This window comes from Lemur catta, chromosome X, assembly GCF_020740605.2.
Source record: "Lemur catta isolate mLemCat1 chromosome X, mLemCat1.pri, whole genome shotgun sequence".
Taxonomy (NCBI): Eukaryota; Metazoa; Chordata; class Mammalia; order Primates; family Lemuridae; genus Lemur; species Lemur catta.
In genome coordinates this window covers 60,231,007-60,242,265 of record NC_059155.1, presented here as the reverse complement: position 1 = coordinate 60,242,265, position 11,259 = coordinate 60,231,007, and the positions used below count along the sequence as shown (strand labels likewise).

At 43.3% G+C, this 11,259-nt stretch overlaps 1 protein-coding gene across 1 annotated transcript in view; it reads right to left on the bottom strand.

The window, feature by feature from the left end:
• Positions 1-1,143: 1,143 nt before the first annotated feature.
• The window catches only part of SLC9A7 (solute carrier family 9 member A7), a 156,708-nt gene continuing 146,592 nt past the window's right edge, over positions 1,144-11,259 (bottom strand). Inside the window, exon 17 of the mRNA XM_045538534.1 lies at positions 1,144-7,452. Within this exon, the coding sequence (XP_045394490.1) occupies positions 7,198-7,452 (255 nt within the window). The 3' untranslated portion in view covers positions 1,144-7,197. The remainder of the gene's footprint in view (positions 7,453-11,259) is intronic.

Below are 11,259 nucleotides of genomic sequence, written 5' to 3'. Positions count from 1 at the left end.
TTAAAAAGTAATTTTGCCCCCTGGGATGGGAGAAACCTAATGAACTGAAGCAAGTTTTTACTTTTAAATTGTTCTAGCTGGTGTTTTTGTAATTATACTATTAAATGACTCGAGTCATGCTCATGACAGGATTTATTTTGTTTTGTTTTGCTAGGAAACAGATTTTATGATGTAGTTCAATCGCATGGCTCAGGTAAAAGCTAGTCTATGTATGAAGGAATGCAACAACTATGAAGGAAACTATATTGGGTTCAAGAATTTTAGCAATTATCCATTAAGAACCTAAACATTAAGCTGCAATGTCAAATCCACTTGCCTCAATCTTACTACTTGATATTGCCAGCACTTGGCGATAACCTTTTTCAGCATTCTACACTCAAAAAAACTCCTGTTGCAGGCCAGGAGTCATCACAGGCAGAGATCAGGTTTAAAGTATTTCTTTTAACCCTTAGGCATATTGTTTAAAAAAATCTCAAAAATCTGTTGCCATGATTTGTACACCCTATTTTAAAACTGAATTTCTTCAAGCATCCAAATCAAGGGCCGGCAAAAACTTTTTCTGTAAAGGGCAAGATTGTATATAGTTAAGGCTTTACGGGACATATAATCTCTGTCACAGCTCCTCAGCTCTGCCATTGTAGCACAAAAGTAGCCACAGGCAATATGCAAATTAATGAGCATAGTGTATGCAAATAAAACTTTATTTACAAAAACAGGCAGTGGGCTGGATTTGGTTCAGGGGCAGGCTGGAGTTTGCCAACCCCTGGTCTAAAGGAAGCTGGAGAAGAAGAGCTTCCACCCAGAAAAGAACCTCTCAGTGACGGAAAGAAACAGAATAGGAATATATCATACTTCAGCCTTCTACTAACAGAAGATAATTTAAAATATGAAACAAGATTAGCTCAGCCAATTGTTTTATTTTGAGTTTTGTAAAAAAAAAAAAAAAAGAGCTTTCAGAAAATGTGTTAAATATCAGTAAAGGGCAGGAAAACACGTGGCTAGCTTTACAATAGCAATCTAAACATATACACAAAGGCAAACATTGAGTAAAATGCTAGGGGGCCTACTGCAGTTTCCTTATTGCACATAAAGGTTGCAGATAACTCCAAGTCTTTAATTTTTCACAGTTATAACATACTTGAATGTTATTTTATATAACATGTTTATTTATATAACATACTACAATGTTAATTTTATAAAACCACCAGTTTACTACTATGAAGACAAAATTCTCCCCAATTACAGTATGTAAGCTCTCTATAAAAAGTTCCCCAGAAGGTTACATCATTCTATGTTAAAGTCATCCTATTCTATTTAAAAAACTGGTTTTCAGCTATTAAATGAATCTTGGTGGCATTCCCATCTAAACATTTTAATGGACACAGTAAAACTTCCCAAGTAAGAAGTACCAGATGTATTTTATGTAAAAAATAAAGACAACCTAGGAGGAGCTGGCCCTACTATGAAGTCACACTTTGAATGAGTGATTTTCAGTGGTAAATTCTAGATCCACAGACTTAACATCCACATAACTGAAAATCATTCCCCTGCTTTTCCAAAGCCCACAACTGGAATAATCACAACAAAAGTCAGCCCCTAAATGTCCATGCAATTAGTCATCCAGTAACACCTGATTGTAACTTTAAGTGCTTTGGATAGCAGATGTCAAGTTCTTCATGCTGTTTACAAGTCCTTTTCTATTTATCTGAGTTTCTCTAACATATATACATAGGCCCAGACAATTTTCCACTGGCCAAGAGTCAAGAGTTGACCATGACATTTGGCAATTCTGTTAAGCCTTTTAAAAGGCCCTCAGAATGAGAAGGTGACCTCTCCCTTTGCTCTCATTTCTGCTTTAGGCCTTTTCAAAAGATGGCACAGCAGGCAGACCTTCCTTCTCATCTTCTCCAAGGCTCAGATAGCAGAAAACTGGCTGCCCATGTGTTCCATATGGGCCGTGGTTATAGTATACCCTGCTTACGAAAATAAAAGTAACATCAAAAACTTTGGTTTTGCTCTTTACAATTTTTACTAGCACTGGGTGACACGATGTTTGTTAATTTTAAGAAAAGTCTATGAAAATTGAAACCAGAAAAAATGGTTTATTTCTAAGTCTTGTTTTGAAAGGATTGTCAACGAGTCTACTTGTTTTTCCTGGTTAGATACTAGCACTGGTTTCTACAGTATTTCTCTACATGTTATCAGGTTTTGGTAAGGGAGAAGGTCTTTCCAGGTTATCAAAGTAGTGCAAGCAGCATTCAGATGGGTTGTTTCTAAACTACAACTCTTGGACAGTAGAGTCCTTCAATTTACTGTATCAGAATGTCGCCACTGACAGTGGCAAGCCAGATTCTCACTTAAAGAACAAAAGAAGGATCAGAACTCAATGATACTAATCTAATGTACATGACAAACTTGTTCCCACACTAAGTAATCAACATAATCAACATCAAAAGGCAGGCATGAAGCTTGCCAAGTTCCTCACTTCTGAAGTGGAATAAGTCATGTACTTACGAGATCAGCAGGCTGACTTGCCAGCACCCTCATTCCAGACTACCTTCTGTAGCAGATGGTAAACTCAGGCTTTCTCATACATCTCTTAGAACTCACAATATGTACAAGGTAGGTTTCCAAGTGGATGACTTTCACCTCTGATGAGTTGCTCAGTTTCCCTGCTGCCAATGTTCCCTAAGTGCATTGGTGGCTTTTCTACATTTGGAAATCACTTGTTCACATTAAATATCTGACACGATCAATTTCCACTGTAGACAAAGACAGGGAGATATGAGTTGGGGACAGGGGTAACGTGAAACAGACCTTCATTTTTAGAAGGAACTGTTAATTCTTTGCCCTACACTGAAATGTTCACGGACAGCTGAGATACTGTTTTGCATGTTTTCTAAAAAGATTTCATTTGTCAATCAAACCATAGAGAACATTTTCGGGTCTAGAGAACACAACCTAAAGAGCTCCTAGCTGTTTGCTTGATGAAACATGTGATGTCACACTGTGATTTTTAGCTCCAAGGCATCAATGCTTATTTGTCTGGTCACTCCAGTAACTACCCGGGATGGTCAGAGTCCATATGCCCTTCCTGTGCTTGTTTCCTAGGAAGAAATGCAGCCTTATTTAAATTTCAAATTTCCTTCTCTAAGAGAGAAAGTTTAGGTTTCCTGGTAGTTTCCAAAAAGAGTACTAAAAGGAATGGCAGGAGTGTTAAATCTTTACTCTGTCAGGGCTATATAAAAGTGTGCATCTCTTTAATTACCTGCTACTGACACTACCACCACCATATGGTAGCAAAATGACCACAACCTTCCACTCTGCTCTGGCAATAAATGGGCCCACCCTTACTCTGAGGAATCCAACGTGGATTCATGCATGGGGACAGGAGAAGAGAAAAAGTTTGACTGCAGAGGGGACTGTTAATTTAATTCCAGGTTAAATTTAAAAGACAGCTTCTCAGAAACCTTCGTGTTTGATCAGTCAGCAGCTCAGTTAAGACAAAAACCCCCTTCCCCCCCCCACAAATGGGAACAAAGATGACAGGTTTTAAATTCCCCCCATACATACCCTTAAGTCACCCTTCTCTCTCCTTGAGGGCTCTAAGGTTTTCAAACATGATCTTTAAAATTGCACTTTCTGGAGCACATCCTTGAGTTGTGCAAAGAATAGCATGAAACTCTCACAGCTGCCGAGTCTGTATTTATTGATTAATAACTCAGTTTGTGCCACGTGACTAACAATTTAAAAAGAAAAAAAAAACCACACCTTAACTTGCTAGGCCATTCTTTTAAATAAGTTTCCAAATAGGGTCCACTATAAGCTCTAGACTAAAAGCTATCAACCCTGGCTGCATATTAGGAATTCCTGAGGTTCCAAAACAAAACATGGACACCAAGGCCCCACCTGAAGCTACTGAATCTGAATCTCTGAGGGGAGAGCTCTTGCACCAATTTTTTAAAGTAAACCTGGCCACGTGATCCTAACATGCCACAGGGTTAAGAAGCTCTGCTCTAGAACATCTGACTCTGCTAAACTCATCCCCTTGACCTGAAACAAGTATGTGTTTAAGATGACTTGGGTTTGCTCTCTCAGAAGATCTTTGAATTGGATGTACCATTACTTAGCAGTTTTAATCTGGTTTTATGCCAGCTTGGAAGCAGACAGATGGCCTTGTGTTGAATGGTGTCTGGGCTTTGTGGCACCCTGCTTTTTTCCACGCAGCGTAGGCATTATGTTTCCAGATGTGAAACCATTTTGACGAATGGATTCACCTTCCCAGGACCCCTGGTAAGGTGAGGGTTATTCTCCACATCTTGCAAATAAAAATTAGGACCACCGGTCAAAGTGACTTACTTTGATCCATGGAATATTTGTAATCAAATAAGGACTTAGAACACCAGAAAGCACTTCTGATTTGAAATGTCTGACAGCTTGGGGTTAGTGACAAAAAGAAGAAATAAAGAATAGCCTGGATTTCCAGCTTCCTAACCCACAAAGAAAGGCTGCAGTAGGTCACTGGGCAAATGCTGCAAATAGGTTTCGGGTACTCTCTTCTCTGGGTAGGCCTTCTAGGTGGGACTCTTTCTTGCCCTACACAAACCATCCCAAACCCATCTTGTTTACATTTGAACTACCCTTCGTCCTAGTCAGCAATTGAGGGGAAGAGGCCACACCATAATTGGATTTCCTCCCTGTTTCCCCTCTCACGTCCCCACAGGAAAACCCTGATGGGAAGCCCTCTCCTCTAGTTTTGGTCTTGACAAATCTCCATTTATTTATATTTAAGTAGGTCAGAATAAAATGTTTGCAACAAAGACTACAAGACCCCTTGGGGGAAAACACAATAATCTATGGATTGACCTAAGACTAGGAAGGGAAATTCAGTGGTTATTTTTCCTCCCTAAGAGAGTAATTTCATATAATCTGCTGAAAGCTTCCTAGAAAACCAAAGCCTTGAGGTTAATGGAGACAGGGTGTATCCCACCTGGTTGGCTCTTTTTAAGAGCCATTATCAGGGTGTTTTCTCTTAGCTTTTCCACTCTAAAATTAGGTAAGCAACATGAGAGATAAGCAAGGCTTTATAAAGCCCCAACAAACAGCCAACCAGCCTATCCCTCCATCTCTGCAAAACACAAACACATCTCACCTTTTAAGTGTATATGGCATGACTGGTCATTACTGAGATAACTCTACTAAATAAAAACTCCTGTGCTAGTTCTGGGTCTGAGCTCACACACATCTCCAGGCTTCTGCCAAGCCTGGCCGCTGCTGTCTACAACCTGACCCCATGACATAAGAACCTCCCTTCCAGGGGCTAAGGAAGCTCTTTCTCTGGCTGTGGGGTGTAGGTCTTCTTAAGTCCTTTACTAGCCTAGGTAACCCTGGGCCTCACGGTTAGTTACATCCTTTAGCTATTTGAAAACTTATTATGGCCATGGATGACCATAAAATCAAAATGGACTTTATTGTACACAGAAAGGAAAGAGGCAAATAAAAATTATTCAATTATATTAAAACCACATGAAATTGCCATTCCCGTTTTGAAAAAATGGTTCAATAGCAGCAATTTCACCTGGCTCAACCTAATTAAATGATTTTTTTTCCAGGTTTGTACAAATGATCAACTCAAACACAAAGCTGTGAAGCAATATCTTATTTAAAATGAACCATTAAAAATCTGAGTTAAGAAGATTAAGTGGCTGATTTCACCACAGGTGCACTAGACAGGGACACTATTTTGTCTGCCATGATAAGAAAAACGCATACGTTATGAAAGCATTTCTTAGAAACTGGGTTGCCAAAAAAAAAATGCTAGCACTGAAGCTTAGAGACATGGGGTGAAACTCAAACTTTTTCCAAGAGTTCTTTCAGTATTTCAGTACTATAGGCATGAGCAGATAAAAGAGCTCATCCAGAAAGAACCCAAACTAAAAACCTAAATTTCAAACCACACCCACACATTAAGCTGGTGCAACAGCCTTCCCAGACACTAAGAAAATGACCCTTCTCTGCATGGCACTCGGCAATGTAAAGACACCTGGAATTTGCAACTTACAACAGAAGACAGAACCTTCCACTAGGTTGAATAATGCTTACTATTCCACTGACTTGCCTCTGATTCCTCATGTGGCCACTGAAATCTCATGCGTTCATCAGCCCAAAGTTTGGAATTCTACCCAGTCTCAAGACTACTATCTTATGTTTTCTTCACAGTTAAATTTTTTGCACCGGGGATTGTTTCCCTCTGAATTCTAGCCTACTGCCTCTTAGGCTTCTTGCTGCCTTCTCTTTCCCAAATAAAAGCATCCTACAAATTCTGGTGTTATTTCTAAGCCTACTACTTAGTAGATGCTTCAGTTCTAGTAATCATTTCCCAGGCAGTCAGTTCATACGGTAGCCCTCAGAAGTTGAGTACTTTTTGCAGTAATATCATCATCAGTTGCTAAATACTTCCTTTCCTCAGATTAATTTAAAAACAACAGTATAACACTATTTGCCTTTGGTTTTAAACATTTCAGTAACTTCTTTATGGAGATTTCCAGAGAAGGAACTGTAATTCTTTCCTCCATGTTGAAAGGTTCATGGATATATTGTCAAAGCTTCAGTCTAGAAGAAACACAGGTAGCATCAAAGTCAGGAATCCTGATATGAGGTTGCAGTCATGCTGCCTTTGTTGCCAGAGCCTCCACTCAAATTGCTTTTTCGTGTTTTCTGTCCCACTTAACACCATTTCCCATAATCCTTGGAGGTCTGATTTTGATTCCTTCATGATCATTTTTCTAGCCTGTTCTCCCCTGACTTGATGATATTCCTACAGCCAGCTAGACTTGCACTGCTGTGTACTGAGATGCGGCCTCTGTGGGAGGAATCCCCGGCACCCGCTTCACCTTGTTCAGATACTGCAGGTGAATGAATTAAGAGACCATTAAAGCATGCTTTTTTTTTTTTGTTTAACTCTGAAACACTATGTGAAAAATTGGAAATAGGTCTGCATTTGTCTTAATTTATAGATACTTTGCCTCGCCATCTGCATCTTGGGTTAAATTTTAAGCGTTACAATAACTTCAGACCCCAATAAAATAGAAGCGTTAATTTCAATCCAGTCAATGCCCCACCTCAAACACTGGGGCTTGCAGCCATCCTCACCCCACGGGGAGCCTACCCCATCGCTTCGGGGTCTTGGGGGGAAAGTCAGGAGTTATTATCCTCCAGAGGAAACACGAGGCGGGTGCCCCAGCTAGAGACCTTCTGGTCTCCCATTCCCAGGTCTCGCTCCAGCACTTCCTCGGAGCTGCTCTTTGTTCTCCGCCCGCCCTCGAGACTTGTAGAAGCCGTATGGGAGCCTGAGGAGCCATTCGCAGTCACTGTGCTGTCTCCGTAGGTCAAGGTGAGGTCGCCCTCGGTCAGGATGAAATCAGAGTCTTCCTCTCGCAGTGGCTCTTGGTTCTGAAAAGCACAACCAACAACAACAACAAAAATGGGAGACTGATATCCTCCAGGGCTGGAGCCAACCCAACCCCAATTCGTCGTCTGAAAACTGAGGATTATACAACTTGCCTGCCTTGAGCCTCTAGCATAGCAACTGGATATAAACTGTAGAGCGCTATTCCATCCAAGGCACCGTTGCTGGGACCAGGATTTAGAACACTGGAATCCCCACCTGAATGATAAACCACCAAAGGGCAGTGACCTCCTTCTCCATGTCTTCTCTTTTCTGAGTAGGCCTTCTGGGTGGGCCTCTTGCCCTACACAAACCATCCCAAACCCACCTTGTTTACATTTGAACTACTCTTTGTCCTAGTCAGAGACTGAGGGGAAGAGGCAAACCATAATTAGGATTTCCTCCCTGTTTCCTCTCTGCTGTCCCCACAGGAAAACCCTGAGGACAAGCCCTCCCCTCTACATCCTCAGGTGGCTGAAATGAATAACAGAGAGGGAGAGTACATTTTATTGAGCATGTATTACGTGCCTGCCAGGGACTTCACATAAGCTCTCATTTGATCCTCACCCCTCCCCTGTGAAGGCATGAACGCTCTTATCAAAGAGCAGAAAACCTGAGCTAAGAGAGCCTATGAGACATGCCTGAAGTTGTCCAGCTGATAGGAAGCAGAGTTAGAATTTATGCCGCCTCCACACTGGTTTTACCCACATAAAGCATGTGAAAAATTGCCCTGTCAGGAAAAGGACTGGAATGGCACGTCATGCTAAGCAGTAGTTGTACTACACAAGGCAGGCCTTGGCAAAATTGCAGCCACTGGAACTACCAGATGGTGGGGAGAGTGCCGGGAGACAGCACGAGGTCAGACAGAACCTTTCACTCTCCGATAGGTTTAACAAGCAAAACAAGGGGAGGGCCATGAGCCAGCTTCCTCGCTGCACTGAGGCCTGTCAAACACCGTGGATGGCCTTGAACAGCCGACACACAGTGTCAAACGCTCTGGGCAAACTGCTCTTTTCTCTCCTGTTTCCCGTTGCCCTTCAAAGCTCATCTAAAGTCCTGCATCCTCTACACCACAGGGCCTCTAGGACACCAGACCAGCCTCCCTGATCCCCACACCCTGCTCAGTCACGCTGCCCAAGGCTGTGGGCAGATCCCCCCAGGTCAGTGCCTGGACCCCCCAGCTAGATGATAAAGCAGCAAAGGGCAGTGACCTCCTTCTCCGCCTCCTGGCACGTTCCTCAATGGTTCTTACCTCACAGTAGGTGCTAAATGAATGTCTGGTAAACGCTTCAAACTAGGAAACATTCATGGGTTGAGTATCCCTCGCTTCTCCTCTCCCAGCCTGTTTCTGTGCACTTGCTGGCGACAAGCACATGTTCGTTTTCTGCATTGTTTCTCAGTGATGTCGACTTCACACACAGTCCACAGCGTGACTTCGCTTAACCAATGTTCTGGCATTTTTAACAGGCAAGCATGCAACTCCTCTCGCTTGCTGCCTCAAACCCCCGCTGGGACGAAGCAGGGTGCAAAAGCACAATCAAATAAAATTCCTGTACCCAGGCAGACATTTAGAGCGCTGTTCCAAATCTCCCTCCGAAGTCTCAAATTTCCTCCTCTTCATTGGTGTTTAAAAGGTCCTGAAGCTCAATGTGCTCTACGATTGTTTTCTTAACAACAAGTGATACCATGTGCCCCATCTGAGGGTCCAACTTCCAGGGAGTCCTCCTTCCCTGTCTTAACATGTTCCGGTTCTCCTGTTCATACATGTGCTAAATCATGTTTTTGTTCAATCTCTGTCAAAAGATCTCTGCCAGGGCTCTTAGCTGCCAATTTTCAGGGAGATGGTTTTGGTCTGTATTTTGCCATTTGAAGGTTTGGAGCCACAGAGGGACAGAGACAAACATGGGACAACTGCATGTGAGGGTAATTCTGCAAATGGAGGAAATCCCCCTACAGCACCATAGAGGAGACCCCAGCATGAACGCCGGGGTGGTCTGCTCTGACTCCTCACAGAGGAGTGTCTGCAGCTGGCTGAGACCCCGGGCAGCACCCCAGCCCAGAGCAGCAGCAGCAGCAGCAGCAGTATTGAGGGTGATTCTTGCTGGAAGCCCAAGTCACCCCATCTGAGGTTGGCTGTGGGGCATCCACAGGCCAAACGTGATCCCTGAAAGAAAACCTTGAGCAGTCTCTTGAATTGGTGAGGGAAATACTTTGAACTTACCTGACTGTGAGTTTATTGAGTTTATGCTGAGTTCAAACTAGTCTAGATATTCCTAATCTATGAGTAAGGGGAATAATTAGTAAGCTTCAGGTTAGGTGAAGTTTTAATAAGGTTTTAATAGTGGGTTAGTTGTTTTACTATTATATAGACATGAAAAGTGACCCCTGTTAGAATCTAATTGAGATGGAAGGGTTTACAAATTGTTCAGAAGAGACCAGAGCTAGGAGACAACGTATAAACCCAGCAAAACTTAAAATCAGAAGGTATCATCATACTTGGAGCTTCGTTAGTGGGAGAAGCCGAACTGCCGTGTGGGCACTCTTTGTCTCTGATGACGAAACCCACCCAAATGGCCCCTACGGCCACTGCAGACAGAGGGCCGCAGTAAGCGAACCGTGCAGCAGTTAGCACTAGCCGGCTTTTCTGAAGTAAGCTAGTAGCAGGTTTGAGAAATTATAGAACTAACTTTATGATCTATTGGTTTGTATGCTTCTGACCTAAAAGGTAACTAGCATTCTTCTGTAGGCTGACGGTACATTAAAAACTTACCATAGCATTAAAAATCACTTTACAAATTGGGAACCATTCTAGGGAAATGGTGTCCTCACCATCCTACCCATTTCTTTTTGTAATTTAAAACCAGTTTGTCGGCTGGGCGCGGTGGCTCACGCCTGTAATCCTAGTACTCTGGGAGGCCGAGGTGGGTGGATTGCTTGAGGTCAGGAGTTCGAGACCAGCCTGAGCAAGAGCGAGACCCCGTCTCTACTAAAAATAGAAAGAAATTATCTGGCCAACTAAAATATATATATAGAAAAAAATTAGCCGGGCATGGTGGCACATGCCTGTAGTCCCAGCTACTCGGGAGGCTGAGGCAGGAGGATTGCTTGAGCCCAGGAGTTTGAGGTTGCTGTGAGCTAGGCTGACGCCATGGCACTCACTCTAGCCCGGGCAACACAGTGAGACTCTGTCTCAAAAAAAAAAAAAAAAAACAGTTTGTCACAGGTGGCACAGGAATTTCATTTTGATCTGGGGAGGAACTGGGGACAATGCAAGGCTCAACTATCTTTAAGACAAGGAGGAGACATGAACGCTGCTGTCTATTACAAGTGGTGAAGATTCAAACAAAAGGCTGTGGCAGAACTGCATTTTTACCAGGCAGAACCTGCTCTCCCAAAGGGGTAAATCCAGTAGCCCGGCTGGGTTTGCAGGTGTAAAGTTCTGTCGCTGCCCACCAGGCCTATTCAATAGTCGCCTTCCTCTAAAGGAGCTGGGAGGGGCCCGAGGGCCTTGGGATGACAGACACATGGCGCCTACTCTCTGCGAGGCTCTCCCACTGCACAGCAGTTAGCAGGTGTAGGACTCATGGCGACTTGGCAGCTGTCATGCCTGTTCTTGAAGGCAGAGCACACTGTGTCCTCCGATCCCGGGCGCTCTGATGTGGCTGCCCTTCCCCCCGCCCCAGCGCCCCCACCTAGCTATGGTGTCCACATCTCTTTCCCCTCTGTGCCACCTGAGTGCGTGCCACCCCTGTTAGAACTTACTTGTTTAGGGCCCTTCTCTCTCAGATCTAGGCTTTGCACTCTGTTTTGTC